This window comes from Muntiacus reevesi, chromosome 2 (assembly GCF_963930625.1).
Source record: "Muntiacus reevesi chromosome 2, mMunRee1.1, whole genome shotgun sequence".
Classification (NCBI taxonomy): Eukaryota; Metazoa; Chordata; class Mammalia; order Artiodactyla; family Cervidae; genus Muntiacus; species Muntiacus reevesi.
In genome coordinates, this window is record NC_089250.1 from 106,204,555 (window position 1) to 106,231,298 (window position 26,744).

Here is a 26,744-nt window from a genome sequence, read left to right on the forward strand (position 1 = left end):
AGGCCAGATTCTGTTTTATCCCTTTACCATGAAGATTAGCCAGCCATCCAGTAACACTCTGCCACATTGCCAAGTTATAGCAGAGTTAGCATTGCACTTAATTAAAGTAGAGATGAACCGGGATGGGGAATTCGTGTAACTCTATGGCTGATTCACATCAATGTATGACAAAACCTACTGAAAAATAAAAATTGTTTTCTTTTAACGCAAAAAAAAATAAATAAATAAATAAAAAATAAAGTAGAGATGAAATGTCCTCAGTTTCTGCTCCTAGTTCTTGCAAGACTTTCTCATAAATTCATGACAGATTGGACAGACTAACCCTTGAGCTTCATTTGCTCCATGGTTTGGAAACAGACACAGCCCTTGTCCTTCTGCTAAGGCTTACTCCTTTCCTGGGAAGCATTTGATTCAGTGCCGCCCACCATCCTGTCTGATTGCAGAGGGTTCTAAGGAGTAGCAGTTCTTGCTTTTTTTAATTGTGATGAACTATACAGAACATAAAATGTATCATTTTACCCATTTTTAAGTGGAAAGTTGTGACATTAAGAACATTCACATTGTTATGGAGCCATCACCACCATCCATCTCTAGACCTTTCTCATAATTGTAGGCTCTGTGCCCATGAAACTTGAACTTCCCACTACTTTCTCTCCTCAGCTCCTGGCATTCACCATTCTGTGTGCTTTTTCCTTTTAAAGTGGCACATTCGTAAATCTGAACTACGGTCAGAGACCTTGAAGCTTATTTCCTCGATATGCTGGGTATTAGCTTTAGGTATTTACTTGTATTTCCCATTGTTCAGCCCACGGTGCCTGTGTCCGTTTTGTTTAACCCATAGTATAAGCTCAGCCATCTGAGGTCCTGGTACTTAACTTACCTGTCTTTAGTGTTCAGAAATGAATGTGCTAGCTCTGAGTACGCCATGAGAAAACTAATACTAGCAGTGTGTTAATGGTATGTGCCATCTAAATCTTCATGAACTCCAAGCCATTGCATGGTTTTAGTAACATTTTTTCTTACTATAAAAGCAGTACATTTTCATTGTATAAAATCAGGCAATATGGTAAACCATAAGAATAAAATTAAAATCTTGCTACCTAGAGATAACCACTGTTTATGTATCTGTGTGTCTGTCTGTGGCTTCCCAGGTGGCTCAGTGGTAAAGAATCTGCCTGCCAATACAGAAGACACAGGAGATGTGGGTTCGATCCCTGGGTTGGGAAGATCCTCTGGAGTAGGAAATGGCAGCCTGCTCCAGTATTCTTGCCTGGAAAATTCCATGGACAGAAAAGCCTGCAGGCTCCAGTCCATGGGGTTTCCAGTAGTTGGACATGACTGAGCAACTGATCATGCACGCACCCATCTCTTTCTATATCTGAATCATACAAAATTAATTTTGTAGTTCGAAAATTGCTGAATATTGGCAATTTCATACTGCTTAAATACACAACACACTTTTTATTTTATAACTTCCAACTTGAACTTTAGACACAGAAATGTCTTCCCTCCAGAGATCAGGTATTTGATAGAATTTCCAATTTTTTCAGCACCTTGCTCACGTAGAAATATTCTGTATATTAGTGAGCATCGAGTTCCTTTTGGTATATTGCCCTAGAGGAGTCTAAAGTCCGGCTAGTGATAAATTTTGCTGATCTTCAGATTCTGGGTACCCTTCTGAGGGAGAGAGGGTAATTGTGGAACACAGGATGGACACAGGTAGATAAGAACTGGACGAGGCAGGAGTGTAGGGCAGGGTTGGCAGTCTTCTAAGGCGTGATCTCTTTTTTACTTCTCCGTGGTTTTCAGCTTACATCCTTCCTCATTGATGTTGGTTTTACCTGTGGGATTGTCTGTAGTTCATCAGTAGAAATCAGAGTTCTGTGGTGGGAGGAGGTTTCTGGCCATGGCACCTTGGGCAGTGCCCTTGAACCTGTTAGCCTGTTTGCTCGCAGAGAAATGGGCACACTCATACCGCTTTACCCAGTCAGAATGCTGTGAGGCTTGAGTGGCGACCCTGGTGGGAAAGGGATTTGTGAACTAAAAAGAGGCATGCAGTGCTGTTCTTACACTGGCATTTCCTATTTATGACCTTAGAACTTTCTCGTTACTTTTCTCTCTGCACCTCTGCGGGCTTTTACTTTTTAAAGAAATCAACTCATCGCAGTGTAGTTGCTTTACAATGTTGTGTCACTTGCCGCTGCCCAGCCAAGTGGATCAGCTGTCCGTGTGCACGTTTGTTTTGATCTCCTTCCCATTCAGGTCACACAGAGCACTGTGATCGAGTTCCCTGAGCTACACAGTCGGTTCTCATTAGTTACCTGTTCTGTACATGGTAGTGTGTACCTTCTGTTAGTCCCACTCTCCCAATTCTTGACTTTTACTTTGGAGATAATCTTTCTAGGTCTTGACCACATGGTCTTTTCATTCTTAATTTTCCTGTCTCTGGTCTGTATTCTGTTCTTTTTACTCTGTACCCTGTTATCTCACAGATTTCACAAAATTATGTGTTCTTCTCCACCCAGTCACATTAATGTACTTTCAGACACCTGATTCAGCTTGCTGATTTTTAGATTTCTTTCTACCTCATTAATTAATTGTTTCATCCATTAAAATAGGGAATAGTTCTGAATCTTTACAGCTTTAACACTGTTAGAAATAATCAAATAACAAGCAGCTGAACCATCTAACACTAAATGCTGCTCATTTGATGGCTTGTTGTGGTGACATTTAAAAATACACTTTGGAAGAATTTTTAATAATGTAGAAATACTGTAAATGAGAAGAGAATACAATATTCTGTGTACCGTAAGATTTCAGGACTGAAAGGAAATACTCTAAGCAAAAAGTAACTGGTTTCACCTGTTTGTCTTAGTCAGCCTATGTCTTAGATACCTGGTTTTGTCCCAGACATTTACAGAGTGTTAACCTCAGTGCTAGGCCCTTAGGGATGCAACCTAGGCAAAAACTACTAGTAAAGATGCATAGCATCATTTAATAAATACCTGTAGATGATGAAGACACCTTCTTTGGCTGTTGAAAGCTACTTCTGGGCAAGGAAATTGGAATACCCAGATCTCCTAGGACAGCGGCAAAGTTCATTCAGTTCATGACTTGTATCCTTGCAGAAAGCTTGGGTCTAGATTCCTTTGAAACTCATTTGGGATAACTGAAAATTCTGTTGTGCATGTGAAGCAGTATACAGTCCTGGGAGTCTAGGACTAGAAAAACAGATTTCAGTTAAATCCTTGCCCCATCACTGATATGATCCTCGGTCTTGAGCAAGTTATTAATGCTTTGATCCTCAGCTACCCTTGGATGGTAGGTAGTGCCTTCTATGCCAGCCTCAAAATCTTGCTGTTGGAGTCAGTTGAGATACACTGAATGTGAATTCATTAAAAGGCATGACCGTGTGTTTAGATGCCATGTATTTATAATAATTGTAATTTACAGGATCAGAATTTGAGATTTGTCCTATGTACTGCCCAACAGAATGTCTGATTGGTGTCCATGATATCTGAAAGCCTTTTTAGGTCCAGAAAATGTTGGGATATGTGTTGAATGAGAGACTGGAGCACAGATTCTGAGAAGATGCATGGGTTGGTCATTTGTTTTGAGGCAGGGGAGAGAAGTGTTGGGCACCTAGAAACCTTGGGAAGGTGAGGAACTCTGCGGTACACTTGGCCCAGCAGTTCTGTTTCTGGGACCTTACCTGTAGGTGCGTTCTCATTGTGCAGTACAGCATGTGTTACAAGGCTAAGCAGTGGTTTGTAACAGACATCAGAAACAACCTAAGGTTCCATCGGGAAAGGGCAGGTTAAATAAACCAAGGTACGTCCGTCTAATGGAATACTCTGCAGTCGTAAGGATGCGTTAGGGAGCACTGGTCTTTAAAAGACTGCTGCTGAGCAGAACAGGTCTCGTGCAGTGCTGGAGCGTGCTACCCATTGTGCAAAAGGGACAGACAAGAACGTGTCTTCACTCTTGCTTGTGTATGCATACAGAAACTCTAGAAGGGTATCTAGAAACTAGTGGAAGTAGTATTAACCTGGGGGTAGGATGAGGGTCTGGGGGATAGATGAGAGTGTGTGTGTTTATTTTTTTGAACCATGTTGTAACATATTACTTGTTCAAAAATTAAAAGTTTTTTTTATTTTAAAGAAATTACCTTTGTAATCTGAAGGCAAGTGTGATTACAGAGAACATGCTGAATATTGAATAGTTCGTACATTATGACTGTCAGGTCATAATCCATGGGAATTTCAATAGAACCATTTGTTTCTTTTAGGTTTATGGTCAAGGTTTAAGAAGAGATGTTTTAAGCTTATCCGGAAGATGCCTATCATTGGTCGTCAGGTAGGCAGAGTCATTTCACTTTTCCCTACTGCTTCCCTCCCCCATGATCATCACACCTCTTTCTTTCTAATTACTAAAGCTAGGAGTTCAAGGGGGATGGGTGCGTTTTGTCCCCCACCTCCAAGAAACGTTTGCCCATGTCTGGAGATATTTTTGGATATCAGAAGAGGAGGTGGGTGCTCTGGGCATTGAATGGACGGGGTGAGGGATGCTGCTAAACATTCTCCAGGGCGCAGGGCAGGCCACACAGTGGAGACCCGTCAGACTCAGAACGCCAGAAGTGCCACGACTGAGAAGCGAGACGTCACTCTTTCTCCACCATATTTGGCCAGAGGAGAAAGGAGATGTCTGTTCAGGAAAAATTTGAAATTAGACAACCTGACAGAAGTGACAGGAAACTTTGGAAAAATATTTGGTGGTGGCGGTTTAGGCGCTGAGTCGTGTCCAACTTTTGCGACGCCATGGACTGTAGCCTGCCAGGCTCCTCTGTCCTTGGGGATTCTTTAGGCAAGAATGCTGGAGTGGGTTGCCAGTTCCTTCTCCAGGGGATCTTCCCGACCCAGGAACCGAACCCGGGTCTCCTGCATTGCAGGCAGATGCTTTACCAATTGAACTGCGAGGGAAGTGGAGCAATATTTGGCTGAGCTGAATTTAGATACTTAGCAGGGATTGAGTGCTTACATGGTTCAGGGTTGGCAGGCTTTCTCTGTAACGGGCTGGATGTGAAGCATTTTCAGCTCTGTCCCTGTGGAGGGAAAGCAGCAGTAGAACAGTGGGTGGAGGAGTGGGCCTGTGTTGCAGCAAGAATTTCTTCATAGCCACAGTCCACACTCGGCCTGTAGTTTGATTAGGCCTGTAGTCTGCTGATCCCAGGTTCAGAAACCTAGAGAGCAGAGCTGTTCTCTTGCTCTTTGTTCATATCTGTAGTCTAGTCCGTTCCCTTCACTGGCTCCTCTCTGACCTCACCCACGCTCAGGATGAGACAGTCGCTTCTACCTTCTCCCCGGTTCTTTATCACAGGTGAAGACAAACAGGGCCAGCCCCACTGCGGGCTCTAACGAAGGCACACGGCCCTGATGGCTTCATCTCCCTGCTTCCCATCCTCCCCCTCAGCTTTCCTGCAAGCTTTCTTTCATTTTTGGCTTTCAGTTCCTTTCCCCCTTTCCTGGCCAAATCAGAAACATGGCAGTTACTTCCAGCCTTTGACTGATGTCCGTTCAGACCACTGTGTGAAGTCTCCCAGAACTTTGTATTTTTAGGTTCATTTCCTGTGGGGAAGTGGAAGTAATAACGGCTGGTGAAGGAGAGAAATGAGGGCTTTTATTTGACCCTTAATCATATTAAGCCCTAAAATTAATCTACTGTAGTCCTTAGAGAACAAAGAGCAGGGGAGAGGAAGGATACTGAGGATAGGCTGATTACAAGGGATAAGAGTGTTTCCCCTTATCATTTCTTGTATTTTTTCCCTGCCCTTATTCATTACACTTTGCTCCTTCCATTTCTGATTTTGATAACAAATGAATGTTGGGGTTCCAGAACCCATTAAATTTATATATCAGCATTGGAAGATACTATTCAATTATATTATTCAGTAAATACAACAGCATTGGAAGGTACTTAGAAAATGTATAATCACCTTTCACCTTTCAGATGCAGACACTAAAGTTACTTGTTCTGAGCGAGTGTGTGTGTCCCTCCCTCATCCGTTGAGCATCTGCTCAGCGTCAGGTACCATTCCGGGTGCTGGGGACATAGCGCAGGACCACTTGGGAGGCCATGCCCTTCCCACATGGAATCTACATTTCAGTACTAAGGAAAGACAGAAAATGAATAAGGAAGCAAACACATATGAATTTCCCTTTGAGATAAATGCTGTGAAGAAATTAAAATGCAGTGGGGCTTCTGAGGCAAGAATTGATGAGGTGATGTGAGGAAGTGCTTGCTGTGCTTTCTGATATGCCTCTGATGGTCATTTTTGTCTGTTTTATTACAGTAGCATCGTCTGTGCATGGAAGCCCAGCTTTCATAGTTCTGGTTACACTTGTGCAGCACAGTTCTTTATTTAAATCTAAAAAAGAGCTTCATGTCCATCACATGCTGCCCTGGCGTTGTCCAGGAGTGTGCCCTGTTCTTCCTGCCAGTGCCTGCCTGATAGACTGTTGCAGACATGTTCTAAAGGAGTGGCTTTCCCTGTGGTTTTATTGAGGACCACATCTAAGACCATCTTGGATTCTAATCGTCCACTGCTAGAGATGAGACAACCTAAATGTTTGGAATGAGACATAAAACTTTAACAGACATATTGCTGAAACCATGTCACTGTAACACACACAAATCATAATGTATAGCCACTCTTCCCTAAATCTACAAATCAAGAGTGTCTCATTACAAATAGCAGCCTCTGCTGTATTCTTCCTGTCTGCTCTGTTCCTCCCCTCGCCCCTAACCCTAGCACTTTTCATGACCTTTATTTTCTGACTGTGATGCTTAAAGATAAGCTTCAGGACAGGACTTAGTCCCACCCCACCTAAGCTGTGTACTGCCTAAGTTTGTTTTTCCCCTGTGTATCCCTGGCCCACTGTGTATCCCTGTTGCATAGTTCAAGTGTTTACTAAGTGAAGGAATGAAAGAACATGTCTGAAGAGGATGGAAACGAAATAACCATAGTTGATAAATTATGTGGCAGAAAGGACCTTAGCGCCTCCTAGCACTGGAGAGTGGGCAGGGCGAGCTGTCAGCCTGAGGAGACAGGGGCAGCCTCCCTGGCTCTTGCCGGCATGTCTTCCTTACTCTTCCGGGTGGGGATTCTTGCAGGAACTCCAGTTCCTAGTGGGTCCTTGGGCGTGCCTGGTGAGGGAGCCCATCACTTGCTTGAGCACGGGACTCTGTTTCACTGCTGCTTGGCCTGCTTTCTGGCTGCTGTCTGTGGTTCTGCCTTGGCTTCTTCGGTGCATACATTGTAGCTGCTGCCAAGGCATGAACAAGGTCCGACTGGTGCCCAGAGAAGTGCTGACTTCAGCAGATGCACACCAAGCAAAGCGTTGGTGATCACAACATGACAAAGGAAAGGGATGGGGTGGGGTGGGGAACTGAGTGTATCTCTGACCTTTGGAGAGAAAATTGACTTTTCAGACTTCTAAGAGACTGCTGCCCAGGTGAGGTAACAGCTGAAGGGTCAAAATGTCAGTTTATCTCTTTAAGAAAAAGTACCATCCTTGCTCTCAAGCACTTGTGCAGTGCCTGGCATCAAGTAGTTGGTTTGGTGATGTAACTGGTTTTTCATTCTCAGTACTGTATTCTCCTGTCTCCCTGTTAACTTTGTCTTCCTTACCTTTGGAGATCCAAGATAAGTTGAACAAGACCAAGGAAGATATTAGCAAGAACATGTCATTCCTGAAAGTGGACCAAGATTACGTGAAAGCCCTGCCCTCTCAAGGTCTGAGCCCGGCTGCAGTTCTAGAGAAGCTCAAAGAATACAGCTCTAAGGGTACGATTCTCAGCAAATGCATGCTCCCTACTTCCTTAATGTGGCTGGTCACTTGCTCATCATTGGATGTTTATAGAGGTTAAGTAGAGTTCATCCCTGGTGCTTCTGTGTTCAGGAGGGCCCACCTCCTGTCTCAAAGGCTGAATTTCATCTTTTAAAAATTATATTTAGATTCACTCTTCACCTATAAAGCAAGCAGATCTCAGAGAAGATGGAACTTGGTTCCATTTTCTTTTCTAAGCCTGAATAAAATAGATTTGTCTTTTGGAAAGACAAAATATGTGATAAGAATGAAATGAGATTCATTTTAGAAATTATGGAATCTGTCTAGAGGCACAGAAGAAATAACAAGTCAGTGTAATTTCATCCTCAAAAGACAAACACAGATGATATATATATATCTCTTTCTCTCAAAATGTTAATGGTATTTTGTGTAATAAGCCCACACATGTACATGTATGCATGTAGGACGGATAAATGCACTTAGCAGCCTAGTGTTAAGAGTACAGCCCATGGACTCAGCCTTGACTCACATCCAGTTCAGCCACTTAACAAGATGACCTCAGGTAAGTTACTTCACTTCTCTATGCCCCTGTATCTGTCTCTCTACAATGAGGATAATAATAGTAGTACTTACCTGAAAGGATAATTGTAGAGATTAAATGAGATCATACGTATAAGCATATAGCACCAGGCTTATAATAGGTACTCAATAAATGTCAGTAAATGTTAACTATTATTAATGCAAACATGTTTGTTACAAATTAGGATTATATTACAAATAACTTAAACATAGGCTTTTTCATTTGGCATAATTTTTTAGAATTATAGAAAGTTTGCAAAGATAATACAGAGATTTCCCACAAACCCCTCATTCAGCTTCTCCTGATGTTAACATCTAAAATAAGCTGGGTAAATTTAATTTGTTAAAACTAAAAGAAAATTAACATTGGTACGGTGCTGTTACCTAAACCACAGATTCTATTCCTCTTTCACCAGGGTTTCTATAATATCCTTTCTCCTGTTCTAGGATCCAGGGTACCATACTGTATTTTAAAAGTTCTAATTAACATGTGTTGAATTTTTGATGATATTTTTGATCAGATGATACAAAATTAGATACAGTCCAGGATTTATACTTGATATAAAACAGGGATTAGCATTCTGAGACCTGTAGATTAACAATCTCTATGATTATGAGTGCTGGGTTGGCTGCCTCATATCTGCTTCCCTTCCATTTCTAAGTTGCTGTCCATCGCCATTGCTCTGCAGCTCCAGTAAAAGAACAGGAAATGAAAGCACACACCCTGCTTTTGAAATGCAGGTGACCTCTGGTCTGAAGACGTGCCTGTCACAGACCAGTCTCTCTGAGGACAAAGTCAGCTTGGCCACAGGCCAGAGCTGGCAGGTCACGTGAGAATGAGGATTTGTCTGGATAGTCACTGCTCAGTCTTCTGCTCTCACTGGAGCTGCAGACCTTGGCTTTGTTAGAAGCACGGCAGCAGTTTTCAGTTTGAGTGCTTCTGTAATTCTCACTAGCCACTTTCAGTAGGGCACAGTTATGTTGTCTTAAAGGACCCGAGACCCCCACATGAATGGATTTGTTGGTATTGTGGAGTGTCTCTGGGGGAGCACCTCAGAGAGAAGTGGAAGGTCGTACCTTACATCCTGGTCAGGAACCTTTCCTCTGATCCTTCTCCCAGTGGTGACTGTGTTCCTGACGCTGAGTGCGGAGGCGGATGTTGCTGGAAGCAGGTGGCTAACTCTGTATGGGTTTCCAGGCTTGTCTGAGGACGATGCTGATGGCTCACATCGCACCATGGTTTGCTCAGTCAGAGATTCCGTTCCCTGACTCTGGCTCTGGTGATATTGTGCTGAAATTTTGCACTTTGCCTTACTCTTTTCTGCTAACTCTGCTCATAGCAGTTTCCACACTTCGTTTGACTGGCTAGAAAGGGAGAGAAGGTGGAAGCCACTGCAGAAAAATGTCAAGCGGAGCCATACAGAGAACAGAAAACGAGTGTAGATAGAGGAGGTGGTTCTGCTGTTAGAAGCCAGTTGGGGATGATGACATTACTAGTGGACTCTCTTTATTGTACCTAGATGCTATTGCTACCTTTTTCACACTGTTGTTGATGGTAGTGGTTGACCTTTCATCTTTATTTTGCTGTGACACTCTACTGAAGCTCTTTTTCTTGATTTAATGTAAGGACGCCTTGGAGTTTCTGCTCCAAATCTTTGTACGCAGAAGAGTTTCTCCCTGTTTCTTCTTCTTCTTTTTTTTTTTTCCCCCTGTTTCTTCTTTAGAACCTGTCTCCCCAGAGGCTCCTGCTTACTGATCTAGTGGTTTGCCCTTTCTTTGCAGATGTCTTGTGGCAAGAGGGGAAAGCCTCCGGAGCAGTGTATAGTGGGGAGGAGGAGCTCACCAACCTCCTCGTGAAGGTGAGCAAGTGCCTAGTCCTTGAAAGGAGTGTGCGGCTCTGCTGGTTTAGATGATCACATCTTTTTCTCTTTATTCTTGTAAAAAAAAAAAAAAATACTTAAGGAAAGTTTATTGTTAAAACTAAAGAGGTTCAGTGTCTCTGACCCAAACATAGACAAATATGCATAACATTGTCCAAGACATCTTCAGTCTTTAAAAGAGTAAGATGTTACTTATGTCTCCAGGCTTAATAGACACCTTGTGTAGAAAGCAGATTGCTAGGGAAGGTAGTCTGTCATTTGCCATTATTAATGATAAGATATATTTTGTTGTATCAGAAGAGATAAGGGATGGAAACTTGGTCATGATTTCCTGTACCCCTTGAGTCTCAAATCACAGAATCTGAAAATGAGCAGTGGTCTCAGTTATAATTCATATAATTCTCATATTTTTTTGTTGACTTTAGAATTGCTTTAGCTTCTTCCATTTCTAATCAGATTTATTTTTTCAATCTCACTTTGTCATACAAAATTGGCATTGGACTGTTGCTTTCTAAGGTCTTTGTGTTTGATTATTAGAACTATGAAACTGTGCATACCTTACTACATACTACATGTTTTACTCAGCTGTAATTTGACATAATACCCTGACCATACTTCTGTGCTTAACAATCTTTCAGTGACTTCCCATTGTCTACAGAACAAATCCTAAGCTGCTTATGCAACCAAAAATACCGGTCCCTTCGTGAGCCAGATCCCACCTGTTTTTTCAACCATTCCTGTTATTTTCCCACATGAACACTAACTCCTGCTTTTTCTGTTTACTGAGTACCTTGCTCCTTTGTTGTTTTCCTTTCCCTCGTTCTTGCTACGTGTTCTTAATGATGAATTCCTATTCACTGCTCAAGGTTCCACTCAACAGACACCACCAGACCACTCAGAATGTGGAGTGGTCTACTCCCTCTTTGAGGCCCCTTACCTTCATGTACCCATATGCATCTGGTATCACACTGAAAATAGTTGTGCCACACAGTCGACTAAGTGCTTTGCATGTGTTCTCTTACTTATGGCTAGAACCCCATCAGCTGTGTACTGTGATTATCCTCTTTAACATATGGGGAAACAGCCTCAGTGAGGTTATTTACCTAAGATTACACAGCTAGAAGTAACAGATAAAGCTAAGATTTCAAACTGGGTCTGTTGGGTGTTTTAGTCAGTGCTTTTAACCACATTTATACTTCCTCTGTTACCCCTTTGTAAAATAATTTTTATGCCTGTCTCTTCCACTACAACATTTTGGTCTTCTTTAGACTGGAGGACATATCTTCTATTTTCCCAGTTCCTGTTGTATCTAACATGGTTTGCCTGATTCTTTGTCCTGTATGATGTAAGTGTCTCCACATGTGCTTACATTTCTCCATAGGCTTATGGAGATTTTGCATGGAGTAATCCACTGCATCCAGATATCTTCCCCGGACTCCGGAAGATAGAGGCAGAGATTGTGAGGATGGCTTGTTCCCTATTCAATGGGGGACCAGATTCCTGTGGATGTGTAAGTATATGCAAATGACATTCTATAATATGACTTTTTTTTAGCATAAAATAGTTTATTAAAAACATTACATAATACATGATTATTGTAGGAAGATCCAGCTGAACAGAAATTTTTAAAGATTACTTGCAATTTTGTATTTAGTGTCTCATCAGCATTTTAGTAAATACCTTCTAGATTTTTTTTCTCTTCAGTTTTTTATTTTGAAAATCTTTAAACTTGTATCGTCAGGATAGTTCTCCTGTCTCTTCTTTCTCTCCCTCCATCTCTTTCTTCCACCCACATACCTAACCACTTTATTGTTCAGATGCTTAGTCATGTCTGACTCTTTGTAACCCCATGGACTGCAGCACACCAGGCTTCCCTGTCCTTCACCAACTCCCAGAGCTTGCTCAAACTCATGTCCATTGAGTCGGTGATGCCATCCAAGCATGTCATCCCCTATTGTCCCCTCCTTCTCTTGCCCTTAATTTTTCCCAGCATAAGGGTCTTTTCCAATGAATCGGCTCTTCTCATCAGGTGGCCAAAGTATTGGAGCTTCAGCATCAGTCCTTCCAATGAATATTCAGGGTTGATTTCCTTTAGGATTGATTGGTTGGATCTCCTTGCTGTATAATTTTGTCAAAACATCTCATCGTTTTTTGATATACTTGTTTTGCTTGAGCTGGATATTGTTTTGCCGTAAATCAAATCTTAGTTGGTTTAGGATTAAAGAGAGTGTCATTGTATTTAAAGATACACAGGAGGATTCCTTCTCTCAACTCTTCTTTCTAGTAGATGTTTGTTAGTTTTCCTAAACTGTGATTGATGAACTTCTATTGAGATTTGTTACTACAGACTGGTGTTGCCTTCTCTAGAAAAAACTAAATTTCAGCTTATGCAAGATAGAGTTAACCCAGGGTACTATAATGGTAACCTCTAGGTGCTGATCCTGTCATAACTTCTGTAATCATCATAAAGTCTGCAAATTAAATTACTAAAGGGCCCATCCCAAGACGAGAACATTTCATAGTTATTTCCCCCCCCCCCCAATAAGCAGCATTGGGTTTTACTTTTAAAGTTGGCACCATGAAAAATCAACATGTTCAGATATTCAGTAGCTTACAAAAGTGGTATTCCAGACACTCATTTTTCCAAAAAAAAAAAAGAAATTCTAAAACTGTTAAAAACTGAATCAACCATAATCTAGCAGTGGGTTCCCTTATGGCATTTAGATGAATGGGGTGACACAGATGCCAGTATTCTTATAGTACCTGGGTATTCTGTGCCATTAGACTCTTCATGAACTTTTAAGAGAGTACAGGTTAAACAACCACAAAACCAGTTTGTGGTTTATCTAGTAAAGTTGAAAATATCAGTATTTTATGACCCTGAAATTCTACTTCTCGAGATATATTCTAGGAAAACTAGTACATTTGTATATCAGGATAGATGTACATTCATAGCAACGTTGTTCATGATAGTTAAATACTGGAAATAATTCAAATATCTGTCAGTGGTGGGGTGGATAAATTGTAGGAGACTGTGTATGCTTCAATCTACTGTAGCTGTCGCTCAGATTGATGCTCAGATTACTCCAGTTTTTGCCAGTGGGAGCTTCTTAATTTTGACTCCTGTGTCTTTTTGCATGACTCAAAGTAGTTTTTGAAAGCTTCCTTTCTCTCCTCCCCCTTTTATTTTTTTTGGACAAAATATTTTTATTTGGTGAAAATATCTTTTACATTTCGTGCTCCAGATCCAGAATCAGCCCTAGTTCAAGGAGCCCTAGTTCATTTATAACCATGTGAAATATTTTCATTGGAAGGACTGATGCTGAAGCTGAAACTCCAGTACTTTGGCCACCTCATGCGAAGAGTTGACTAATTAGAAAAGACCCTGATGCTGGGAGGGATTGGGGGCAGGAGCAGAAGAGGGGACGACAGAGGATGAGATGGCTGGATGGCATCACTGACTCGATGGGCATGAGTTTGCATGAACTCCGGGAGTTGGTGATGGATAGGGAGGCCTGGCCTGCTGCGATTCATGGGGTCACAGAGTTGGACACAACTGAGCGACTGAACTGAACTGACTGAAAATATTTTCATGGTTCCTAAAAGTAAAATTTATTGAACAAAGACAGTTAACCAGGATAAAACCCAGAGAGATGAATAGAAAGTTAAGAGACATGAAAGATAGAGTGAGAAAGGCTAACACACCTCTGTTCATATCGAAAAGCAGTCCCCGAAACATAACCTGTGAGGGTGTAACTATTAGAACAACTGATATCCTCGATAGCAACAATGGCTGGGGCAGTTGCTGGTAGAGGAAGATGGGCTGTGAGTTAAGAAATGTTGGAGCTGGGTGATACATGCAGGGGTGTTTATTAATTCCCTCTTTAACTATTCTACTCATTAGTTCTTCCATTGGGTTTCTAATTTCATTTACTGTGTTTTTCATTCTTGAGAATTCTGTTTTTTGTTTTTTTTTTAATTTGTTTGGTTCTTTGTAGTCCCTTTCCTTGGCTTATGTTTTATTTAAATATATTGCACATAATTATTTTATATTCTATGTCTGATAATTCCATGAGCCTTACTTGTATGTTTCTGTTCTGGTTTTACTTATGTTGTCTTGTATCCTTATATCTTTGATTTTTTTTTCCCTATGAGTTCGGGTTTTCCTGGAAACTTAACTTTGATGGTTGAAGTTAAATTCTTTCAGAGATTTGTATTTACTGGGGAATTGCTGGGAAGTACTGCCACATCAGAACCAGTGTAAGTCCGATTTTCAGCCCATAGTTTTGTATTGTAGAAGTAGTCTGAACTCAGACCACATACTCAAATAAAAGCTGTTTTGGCGTACATTCCTGAGAGATCCTTATTTTTCTTTACCCTGAGTATCTGGGTTGAGAAAAGCAATTTTTCTTGCTGTCCTCTTCTGTACCAGCAGGGTTTATTTCTCTCACTGCTAAGAGTGTGGGTGAAGTCAGTGTTTTCAGCCATGCCCTCTTAGATGCCTTACCTTGAACAGGCCCCAAACTTGTTTCCTGTTTATTTTTCAAAGTGAAAGTTTGAAGTCTGATCTAGGAGTTGGCAGTAACCTTCAGAGTTAAAACCAGCTTTGACACTTAGCTTACATGATTCTTGACTTTGTTTTGTTGGAGGGTTCAGTGTGTTCCTTTGTGTTAGCTTAGTCGTGGATGGATGTAAAAATACTTTTTAATGTTTTAGCAGACTTTTTTAGCTGTTTCATATAGGAGGGTGGCCCAAGATGTATAGTGTATGTTGCTGGAAACAGAAGTTCCATGATTATTTTTTTTCTACATGGGAGACCTTTGTATACTTGAAAGCCTCTTTCCTCCGTATCCTCTCTTCACCATGGTTTTCCTAGGATACTCAGCTTTCTAAGAGAATATGATCTCACAGATTTCCACCTGTGCCCAGCCTTCCTCTCAGTGTTTTTTGGCTGTGTATGACTAGCACATGGACACAGTTCTCCAAAGCACTGGGTTTTCAGTTTCTGCCTTCTCTGGATTCACTAAATTTACCTAAAATCTTTCCTATAATCAGTATAGTGGTTCTCAGCTTCTCAGTAGTGTTTAATATGTTCTTTGATGTTCCTAATGTATATAGTAATTCTGCAGTCATGCTTTTTGATACTTTTTGTTTTTTTAAGTCTGCAGTCTCATTCTGTTATTTCAGTGTTCACTCTTTCAGCTCTTGTTTTCTTGAATTCCTGTTCTTATTATATTGTCCTACAGTGAGAAACAGGAGGAATTTCCTTCTGTTCCTTAGGTTGTTACCTTCTGAGTTGGCCTTTATTGTGCAGGCTACCTTCTTTTTCTGTGTTTGCATAGTTACCATGCCATCTTCTTTCATCTTGGCTCCTGTTTTGGTGACTGTCTGTAGACATTCTATTTGTTCTGATGCATGGCGGGTCTGGTCTCATCTGAGAGGCAAGGCTTGGGTAAAGCTTTGTTCCACCTGTATTAGAATATCTCTGCCATTTCATTCAGAGTCACCTACCAGAGTTCACTCTGCCTAGCTGGAAGAGAATACTTCTTTTTGGGCTTCAATTATTCCTTTAGCTCGTCCTATGTTCCTGGAGTCGTCACTTTAAAGAGCAGGTCCTGGTGTTCCCTCTCCTGGGCTGCTTGATTCTTCGCAGCCACCATGCCTCTCTCACCCACTCATCTGACAATAAGGAAACCCCTGCCACTTGTTTCTCTGAAGACTTGGGGAATATTAATGACAATTCTCAGCATTTTGCTGTTTCACCTGGACAATTTCCACATCTTGGAGGAGGGACTAGGAACTGTGTTTGACTCTTTGCCATGATTCAGAAACTTGTTTTGTTTTCTCATCACCAGTATTTGAAGTTTATTGTGTTAGATTATCTCCTTGTTGGGTGGTTGTTATTGCAGGGTTTTACTGCTTTTTTCCTTCATTCTTGCATGTACTGAGGGAGAGAAAATCTGTGAAGTAGTTTCAGTCTTCCATCTTAATACCACAGTCCAACTCTGTTTTCTTGCATTGCTACAATTAAACCGTGCCTCTCTGATTAGGACCTTTTTTTAGTGCTGTGTCAGGGGTCAGGAGAAGGACAGATAGAATCTCAGATCCCCAGCCTCTTCAGATACTTAGACTTTTATGACAACTAATTACCTCTGGGATTATGTGAGTTTCTCAGGTTCTCTCTTAAGTCTCTGCCTTTTTGTGTATCTGTCTCTGTCTCTCTCTTGATGATCTCCTTTTGGTGAGGAAAGTTCAGAGGTAGGAAACAAGAAGACAAAGCCAGCTGACTGAGCAGTCTGGAACATGTCCTCAACTGAGGCCTTAAGCTCTTCTCATTCTTTATTCTTCACCTGAAACTGTCTTTCCTTTTTGTAGCTTCATTTGCCTCAGGTAGAATGAGTGAGAGGTGACTTTATATACTGAAAAAAATTTGGTTGCTGCAGTTAAAGGCTTGTACAAATGCCATCAGGTCCAAAGAGTATCTAAAAGAAAAATTTCCCAGTAGGTCCCGTTCTACTCTTGTTTTCTGACATAGCATATGCAGGGTGAGAGTTTTTGAAAGTGTTGAAAGATGTTGACTAACATGTCAAGTAGTTACTGAGGCTTCTGTCTTCTTACTTTAGAATTAGATTTCCATTTTGGGGGGTGGTACAGGGGGTAGAGGAAATAGAGCAGCAGCAAAACCTGAACACAGAATGTGGGTCAGAAATGAAAATCAGAAGCAGAATTTCAGTGTTCCTGCTTTTACAGTCCAAAGTACACCATTGTTTGCCTAACAGATAATGATACTGATTGGATTTGTTACTGGACTGAAAATAGGACATGTAAAGTGAGTGACTAGGCATTTGGAAATATTTCTGTTTAGATCATTGCTGAACCTTAGTGAGAGAACAGTGCACTGAGAACTTGGTCCTTTGCTGACTTCCTTCACAGCTGTCTTGGTTCCTCATGTGATGTTTTGAGGTTTTCTGCTGGACCACAGGACACAGTGCAATCTGCAGCACTGACCTCAGCTGTAAGCAGAGAAATGCAGGAGCCTACAAGCAAGGGTCCTGTGCCCCAGTTCAGCGCCTTACTGTGTGGATGATAGCCACGTGTTTCCTGTAGGCTTCCTCAATTACAGAATGACTGACTTTTTAATCTGCCACATAACTCCTGACCACTTGGATTTTGTAGCCTATGGTATTTTTGTCTTATATGTGGATATTACTTTAGGAAATTACAGCCATCATCCACTCTCATTTCATCTCATCAGGTTACACTAAATATGAAAATATAGAAAGTTTTACTTTTTATCAAAAGATGGATGGCTTCGGGTGAACCAGCCTCTCAGGGATCAGTTATCTTACCTATAAAATGGAGAAGTTTTCTAAGATTGTGTGAATCTTTGGAGATGATAGATCTAAGGAAATATTCACCTAGCTCAGTGCTATGGCTCTTTTTTTGTGTGTGTGTTTTAAAATGATTTCATTCCTAGAAGTTACCAAAAGATAGCCAGATGGGTATGACGTACCTGTATTGGTTGTGGTTTACTGAGAGTCAAATCAGGCATTAGGAAATGTTAACTGATGGTCTGATAGGTTTCAGCTTTACTGGCTGGGTATCAGGAATATTGTCATGAACAGACTGGTTGCCACCTTCATGAGGTTGTAGTCCAGTTTGGAAAACAGGATGAATGAAATGACCTCGAGTATTTTTGCATCAACTCAGTAAAATTTGCCTGTATCAGAGGGGCTAGGTAGGCCTAGCTTCAGAAAGACATTTTTCTTCCTTTAAAAACATTAGGATTTTTGTTTTGATTTTAGATAAGTAAGTTAATAAACTTCTAAGCAGAGGCTTCTGCTTTTCTTTCAAACTTGTCAAAATCACAAGTTTACTCTGGAATGTCTGAGTGTCTCTTCTTGGTCTTCTAATGTATCACATAGTTGACTAGAGCTTCCCAGTTTCACATTCTTTCAGTTCACATTCTTTAATGGACATTAAAAATTTAAATCAGTCAGTAACCCTGATGCTTCTTTCAAAGGGGATAAAATGCCCTGTCCTGTCTGTAATTTGATGAACAATAGAAATGTAAGTGTATTGTGCACGGGTAGTCTGGGCAGATATGCATTTATTTGTTCATACATACAATGTGGAGCTTCAGTAGTTTTATTCTCCTGAGCCAAGATTGGGCTCAGCCAATAAAGTCAAACTTTCCTTCTGAAAGACAGCAGCATGTGCTCCAAAGTGTGTATCCCAGAGCTTATCCGTCTCTGCATCAGATACCTGCAAGATCAAGGCAGGAAGTGCATGCTGATAGCTACCCCAACTCTCTTTTTTATTACAGGTGACCTCTGGGGGCACAGAAAGTATTTTGATGGCCTGCAAAGCTTATCGGGAACTGGCCTTCGAGAATGGGATCAAAACTCCAGAAATGTAGGTACAGTTGTTCTTAGTATCCATGGAGCATTGGTTCCAGGACCCCAGTGGATACCAAATCCTCCATGCTCAAGCCCCTTATGTAAAGTGGTGTAGTATTTGCACATGACCTTCACACATCCTCCCTATAGTCTTAAATCATCTCTGGATTATTTACAATACTTAACATGTAAATGCTATATATAAACAGTTGCTGGTGTGCAGCAAATTCAGGTTTTGCTTTTTGGAACTTTTTTCCCCTTTTCCCCCTAATATTTTATGTGTAGCTGACTTTTTTTCCCCATTTAGGTTTTTCTGTGTGAAACAGCCTGACCATTTGTTTTCTGCTTCTTCTGGCAATTCCAGTCCTCTTCCATCCTATCCTGTGCCCTTGACCATTACCCTTCACATTCAGCAAAATCCTGAGTGCATCTGCTAGTTAATATTCCCTTTCCTACACCCTGCCCCCCACAAATTTATACTTGGTGTATACTGCAAGAACAAGATTCTTTTTCTAAAAGTAACAGTTATAGGACTGTTATCTTTGAGTTCTGTGATACTTCCTGTAAGTCTATCTGGAACCTAAGGAAAACTCTCTAACTTATCTTAGTTCAATGAAAATTACTTAGACTGCTTCAGGGTGCTATCTAAGAAAATTTCAGCCTGCCAGCTGTGTTCTGGGAAGGACAATGTTAAAAATCCAGAGATGACCATAATTTTATTTGGTTGCTTTAATTTTATTCGGTTGCTTTACTGTTTTCTCTTGGCCCTCTCCCTTGTACCGTGTGCTCATACCACAGCTTTTGGGTTAATGGTTTCCCACAAGTGTCAGTGACTAAGGGTTTTGTTGCATGTGATCTCATGCTATAATTCATGCCAAGCGTAAGAGAGGAAGTCAGGCTACCATCTTTCTTCACACATACATCTTTGGTACTTGGTACTTAGTCAGTGATGGCAATTTTTTTCCTTCAAAGGGAACAGATTAATTTTAAGAGTGGAGTAATTGAGGAAAGTCTGAAAGCAAATGAGATATTTCCTTTTTCAATACTGTCTGAAATGCTGTTCCCAAGTGTGTAGGACAAAGGGGAATTTTAATTTTCCACAGGATCATGGTTTTCCAGAGATGAAGACGACCATCGATGTGATGGTTTAACATCCCTGCCAGGCAGTCTTATGTTTTCTGCCTGAGCATGTGTTGTGCCAGGAAGCTTGCTCCTCATTGGGGTGCCCTTTTTTCGATAGACAACCACCAGAAAGCACACCCTCACGTTGATCTGATCCAAATTCTCTGTCACCTTTTACTTATCTGCCCTGATTTAAGCTTGGGATTCCTCCAAGTGGCATTACTTCTAAGTTCTTCCTGTTATCAAAGTGATTTCCTAAATAGTAGGGAGGTTTCTCTAGAAAATCATGTGACCTCTTTGTGTTTAAAAAGAAAAGTAAAATAACATAAACACTTTAAAAAAAGTTTATTCCTGGTGATTGCAATGAGGTGCTAGCCATGGTATCTCTTGAACCTGGTTTGATTGAATTTCACTCTTTTCCTTTAGCGTAGCCCCTCAGAGTGCCCACGCTGCATTTGACAAAGCCGCCAGTTACTTTGGGATGAAGATTATACGGGTTCCCCTGAACAAAATGATGGAGGTGGATGTTCGGGTGAGTTTCTCTGAAGGGCTGTTGTCTGTCCTGGGCTGGGAGCAGCAGGAAGTGCGCCTGATCACCAGCTTTTCTCAGGGTCGCATGGATAGGCTTGAAGCGCCTTTGATTATCGCATCAGGACTTGGAAAATCTGCCACTGGCAGTGGTGAGCCATTGCAGCATCGGTCTTCTCACAGTGCACGAACTCTTAATAGGAGGCTGAGACTCACTTGGTGCTTTAAAGACCTGGGTTCTGCTTTAGCACCATCACTTTCTCTTCTCTTTGTAAAATGAGCCTGGACTAACTTGCCCCAAGACTCTCATTGTTGTTTTCATTTGGCCTGAATTAGTACCATTGCCCTTATAGTGGTAAGTATTTTTTAGAAGTAAACTGTCCAATTTATTACCACTAATGTTATCCCTGCACCTTAATTGAGGTGTTAACTAATTGACAAGTAAAAAAAATTGTGTATATTTAAGGTATGCAATTTGGTGTTTTGATATATGGATACATTGTGAAATAATCATCACAATTAAGGTATTTAATATCTCCATCACCTCATGTAATTTTGTTTTTTTTTTTTCATGGTTAGAATACTTAAAACTACCCTCTAGGTCCATAAGCAGATTTCAGCTATACAGTGCAGTGTTGTACAGTATAGTCATGACTTTACATTAGATCTCCAGAACTTACTCATCTTAATAACTGGAACTTGGCACCCCTTGACCAACATCTCCCCATTTCCCTCATTTTCCAGCTCCTAGCAACCACCGTTCTATTCTTTGTTTCTATGAGTTTGACTGTTTTCAATTCCCCATATAACTGAAATCATGCAGTATTTGTCCTTTTGTGTCTGGCTTATTTAATTTAGGGCTTCCCTGGTGGCTCAGAGGGTAAAGCTAGTCTGCCTGCAATGTGGGAGACCTCAGTTCGATCCCTGGGTCAGGAAGATCCCATGGAGAAGGAAATGGCAACCCACTCCAGTATTCTTGCCTGGAGAATCCCATGGACGGAGGAGCCCGGTAGGATACAGTCCACGGGTCCGCAAAGAGTCGGACACGACTGAGTGACTTCACTTCACTTATTTAACTTAGCATAGTGACCTCCAAGTTCATCTACATGGTCTCAAATGGCAGGCTTTCTTTTTTAAGCCAGAATAATAAGCCTATAGTAATTATTTTTGTGCCTTGCATTTATGTAGAGGAACTTCCTAGTTTGAGCCACATTTGAGCCTCATGATAACCTGGGGAGATCATAGAAGCAGTTAGTGTTATTGCATCTCATAGATGAGGAAACACACTGACTGAAGTTAAGTAGTTTCCTCAAGCTTTCACTGCTAATATGTGGGGCCAGAACTCACGTTTGGCTCTCTTGCCTCTTAGCCCAATATTATTCTTTACCATCACAATGATTTTGCTGTTTTGTATTATGCTCTCAGACTGTTTTCCCCAAGTGTTTGTATTTGGCCACCATCGGGGGACAGTGGTCTTCCTCTGGGCTGGAGAGGTGAAGGGGGTGTGCTGCTAGTGGAGCTGAACCTTTAGGTTGGTAGCCTAGGCTGCTCTTGGCAGCATAAGAGCAGAGTAACTGTGATGTGACTTCTCATTTTCTTTTCAACTTTATCCCCTCAGGCAATGCGCAGAGCCATCTCTAGGAATACGGCCATGCTCGTCTGTTCTGCCCCACAGTTCCCTCATGGTGTGATAGACCCCATCCCTGAAGTGGCCAAGGTATGCGGGGGAAAGGACTACTGGGCAGCAGACAGAGCGTTTAGAGCAGAGTCTAGTGGCGCATTATAGGAAAAAAGAACGTGATTTTGAGTTTAGATTGTAGTCCAGTGGTGGTGAATACCTCTCATCCACCCTGTGGTAAGCTCTATAGCTCTCTGGAAGCCTCTGAAGGTGACTAGCTCTGGCTGTGGGGGAGGGATAACACACATTTAAACTGTACATTCTGCAGTAATACTGACATTTTGATTCAGATAAGGAAATAATCTGCATTTAGGGGCATGCCGACCAGAGGGTGGTCTTCACCCACTGTGCTGCCCCAGAGCACCCCTCCCTCCCCACCCTGCAGTTACTAGAGTAGGAGACCACACACCTCCAAGCCTTAATCAGAGTTCTGCTCATTTCTTGCATGATTTTGCAGCAAGTTGGAAGCCCTGCATATTTAAAATAGAAATCACATTTCAGGTGAATTATTTTAAAGGTTAACTACACTTGAAAGATGAGCTTTATTAAGAATGTCAAACATAGCCAGGATTTTAAAACATAGTACATAATGCTCTATGGTTATATCCCAGCCTTCCACCCATGTCTTGCAAAGCCTTTGTTATAGGGCCATAACTGATATTCTTTATGGCCTTTGGAACTAGCTGGCTGTCAAATACAAAATACCTCTTCACGTGGACGCTTGTCTGGGGGGCTTCCTCATCGTCTTTATGGAGAAAGCGGGATACCCGCTGGAGCAGCCATTTGATTTCCGGGTGAAAGGCGTGACCAGCATTTCAGCTGATACTCATAAGGTGAGTGAGGAAAGAGACCACATGTTAATCAAAGTTGACAGTTGATGGCTGTGACAAGGTAAAGTGATATGACAGGATATAGAGCTGCAGGTGACGAGCAGTAGTGAAAAGGAACCTATTATCTTTGTGTCATGTGGCTAAGAGAATTTCTATATCCAGTGGCTATACGTAACCAGGACGTACTAGTGTGGTGGCTCTTACACAAAGGTTCCTGGACCCTTAAGAGTTTAGGGGTTGGGGAAGAGGTAAGGTTGATACCAGAATTTCTAAGAGGAGGTATGTTAATGTTGCAGCCCCCATGCTCCTGGGGCTCCTGCACTTGAGTGACTGGAATTTATCAACAGAAGAGGCCCCCCAGAAAAGCGATGAACTTACGAGCTTAGGAATGTTCGGCTTGTGATGTTTGAAATGTCCATGCCTGCTATTCCCGGTGAACTGAGGCAAAGTCTACATAAGATAGCCCCATGCCCTTTTTCTTACCATCTGTCCTTGTGTGGCTCAGGGAGTAAAATGAGTTCCATCTTAGCTTCAGTGAGAGTTAATTAGGAGGGCACATTAGTCAAGTACATAGTTTATTTTAAAGCTGGATTAAGTAGCTTCTAGATTTTGAGCACCATGGTATTCTGAAGAGGAAAGTATACTAAGCAAAAAAGATGGAAAGTAAGTCAAATCATGATTTTAGTTGCTCCAAGTGACCTGAATTTCTTTCTCTCCTGGCTTCCAGTGGAAATTTACTTTTGTTTCCATCCTGACATACGGCCCTGAGGTCCTGTTTTAAATAAGGAAAACTACATGCTGAATGAGAGAGGAGGCAAACCTATTAAAACTAGATAAGAGATTGTTTTTCCTAGGCCTCAGATTCCTCAGTCCTAAAATAGAGAATTTGAAACCCCTTTGGTTTCCTCTATTCTAAAGTTCTAAGTTGGAAATCTTAATGTGAGATGAAACTGTCAGAGACACTAGCAGGTGAAGGGGAAATGCCTAGAGTTCTGGGGCGGGGCTGCCATGTGAACCACTCACTCACCTGTCTGCTTCTCCCTGCAGTATGGCTATGCCCCCAAGGGCTCTTCAGTGGTCTTATACTCTGACAAGAAGTACAGGCGCTATCAGTTCTTCGTTGCCACAGACTGGCAGGGTGGCATCTACGCTTCCCCAACCATTGCGGGCTCACGGCCTGGTGGCATTAGTGCAGCTTGTTGGGCCTCCTTGATGTACTTCGGTGAGAACGGCTACGTTGAAGCTACCAAACAGATCATCAAAACCACTCGCTTCCTCAAGTCAGAGTACGTGTGCAAGATTGGCATTCTGCCTTGTCTCTTGTGTTGTATGAACATAGGCGCAAGGCATCTGCCTGACCAAGTACCACAGCTCCAGCACCTGTCGTCCCCTGAAGCTTAGGAGTGTGGTGCCGGCCCAGGAGCATAAGCTCCCTTTCTGTGCTGTGCCTTGGGGTCACAGCCAGGCTTCCTCTGGAGGCCATCGTGTCTCCAAGGACGTCTTACCAGCTGGCAGCTCTTACCAAGTGCTTAATGGTTAAGACAGTAGTTTTCAAACTTGAGGCTGAATCCTAATCACCTGGAGGGCTTTTTAAAATGGAGATCACCAGGCCCTACTCCTAGTATTCTGACACAGTAGGTCTGGAACAGGAATGTGAGGATTTGCATTTCTGAAAATGCCCAGTAGATACTAATGCTGCAGGTCTAAGAATCACACTTGTAGAATCACTAGAATAAGAAAAGAATTGGCAGGGGTGGGGGAAGAAGGGGTGCTGAAATCTGGGTTGTTAAGCTGCATGCTTTGTCTAATATCTCTTCTTCATGTGTTACCTGCTTGGTTCTCTGTGTTTCCGAGGTTGGGGAGATCTCTTCAGGATCTTGAGGTTGAATGAAAGCGGCCACTAGGCCTGGCTCGTTAGACCAAGGCCTGTATGTGGTCCTGATACACCCACCTGCTGAGAACTGGTGTACCATCTCCTGCTTCAGGGATTACATGGATGACTTTTTAAGGAGAGATGGAGGGATCGTTTTTCTAGGATTAAAAAAAAGTTCATTGCTTATTCCTCAGATACTCCTGTTGGGGGGGGGGGGGGATACATAATTTAGGAGTCAAAGGTATTAGATCTAGAGGGGTTTGGGCCTTTAAATGTTTGTAATATTTAGGAACTACTGATCTCAGTCTAGCTACCTTATTAGGAAACTTAAGTCCCCAAAGCTTAGATTGTTATAAGAGTGATATGAGATGATGCCTAGAAGAATGTGACTGAATTTCCTTTCTGTTCTCTTTAAGACTAGAAAATATCAAAGGCATCTTTGTCTTTGGGAATCCTCAGTTGTCAGTCATCGCTCTGGGCTCTCGTGATTTTGATATCTATCGACTATTCAACCTGATGAATGCGAAGGGCTGGAACTTGAATCAGTTGCAGTTCCCACCCAGGTGAGCTTGAAGATGCTTCCTTTGGTCTATGGCTGCTGAAGAACTTGGGCAGCAAGGTGACCTCAAGGATAGATGGGGACTGCTAGAGCCCAGCACTTTGATGGCAGCTGTAGTATCTGTAGGTTGTTTGTCTTGCCATTAGGAGTTACTCAGTTTCAAGAATAAGACTGTTAGCTTTAAACTGTGGCAAATGAGGTGGCAGCCCCCAGCCCTGCTCTGGGCTCTGTTCTCTCTTTCCTCTGATTACCTGAGTAATAGTGAGCTTAGAACCTTCCAGAGGGCCTCTAATCAAGGGCCTGATATTGTCACCTTTCATATGCATTTCTAATCTTCCATGATGCCTTTAAATAAGCACTCTGCTCCAAGAGTAGGTCTCTCAGCGTCCTCCACGCAGCCCCATTTTTTCACGTGTTGGTGCCACTGCCAGTCCCATCCGGACTCCGTGTTCTCTTCACAGTCTTTTTGTACACATTCTCCCTCCAAAGGGAGTCAAGAGTTTCTCTGCCCTGGAGTCCTTCAAGACCCCAGCCATATGGCCCTGTCACCATGAGGTTTACCACCTAAAATAAACGTGTCGTCCTGTGGTTGAAGGAACAGCAGTGGACGGTTTGAGGGGAGGGGTGGCACAGAACACCCTGCTGTATTCGACTTACCAGGGTCGTTCTTGATCATGCTCAGGGCATGACGCCCTCATTGCCAGCCTACAGTCAACAGTCTGGGTATTTGAGAGCCCTGATGCCTAGGACTGGGAGCAACTTGACTATGCTTGTTATGAATAACAACATGAATAAGCAACCAATAAATTCCTGCATTTGGAGCTGCTTGATTTCAGAATGTTTTTCCCTCTTTTTCCCAGATTTATCTCACTTTGTCTTTCTTCTCCCGTAGCCTTCATTTCTGCATCACACTGGTACACACCCGCAAGCGGGTAGCCATACAGTTCCTTAAGGATATCCGGGAATCCGTCACTCAAATCATGAAGAATCCAAAAGCAAAGACCACAGGAATGGTAGGGACACTTGCGGTTTTTTCTTCCTGTGGAAGCGTAGGTGTTGGTGGTGGGTTTGAAAGAATCAGATGACCTCTAGTCTATTCCTGCCTCTGCTCCTTATCCACAAACCTCGTTCTTTATTAATCAGAACTGATGATCTCTGCTTACCCATTCCCAGGTTCTTTGGTCTCAAATAAGGTATCTATAGATACAATAATAGAGAGTGTTAACATGAAGGCAGGCAGTGGTAGTGTTCCCTTGAAAAGAAAATCTTTATACAGGAAAGGAAGGCACTAAGCCAGTTTCCTCTGAAATTTTCTACACCAGATCCCACAGGCTAGTTCTTTAGGCAGAAACGCAGACTGGCAAATGCCTGTGACAAACATCTTATGCCAGCTATCTTTCTGGTGGAACTGCGCCTGGGCTGGGAGTGGGAAGATGGCGGGGAGAAGGA

At 42.1% G+C, this 26,744-nt stretch overlaps 1 protein-coding gene across 4 annotated transcripts in view; it reads left to right on the forward strand.

The window, feature by feature from the left end:
- The window catches only part of SGPL1 (sphingosine-1-phosphate lyase 1), a 53,577-nt gene that overhangs the window by 23,274 nt on the left and 3,559 nt on the right, over window positions 1–26,744 (forward strand). For all 4 annotated transcript variants that reach the window (XM_065922519.1, XM_065922518.1, XM_065922520.1 and 1 more), the window contains exons 4-14: window positions 4,289–4,356; window positions 7,696–7,843; window positions 10,209–10,285; window positions 11,688–11,816; window positions 18,633–18,721; window positions 20,254–20,359; window positions 21,974–22,072; window positions 22,717–22,866; window positions 23,911–24,149; window positions 25,153–25,299; window positions 26,188–26,308. In XM_065922519.1, the coding sequence (XP_065778591.1) occupies window positions 4,289–4,356; window positions 7,696–7,843; window positions 10,209–10,285; window positions 11,688–11,816; window positions 18,633–18,721; window positions 20,254–20,359; window positions 21,974–22,072; window positions 22,717–22,866; window positions 23,911–24,149; window positions 25,153–25,299; window positions 26,188–26,308 (1,373 nt within the window). The remainder of the gene's footprint in view (window positions 1–4,288; window positions 4,357–7,695; window positions 7,844–10,208; window positions 10,286–11,687; window positions 11,817–18,632; window positions 18,722–20,253; window positions 20,360–21,973; window positions 22,073–22,716; window positions 22,867–23,910; window positions 24,150–25,152; window positions 25,300–26,187; window positions 26,309–26,744) is intronic.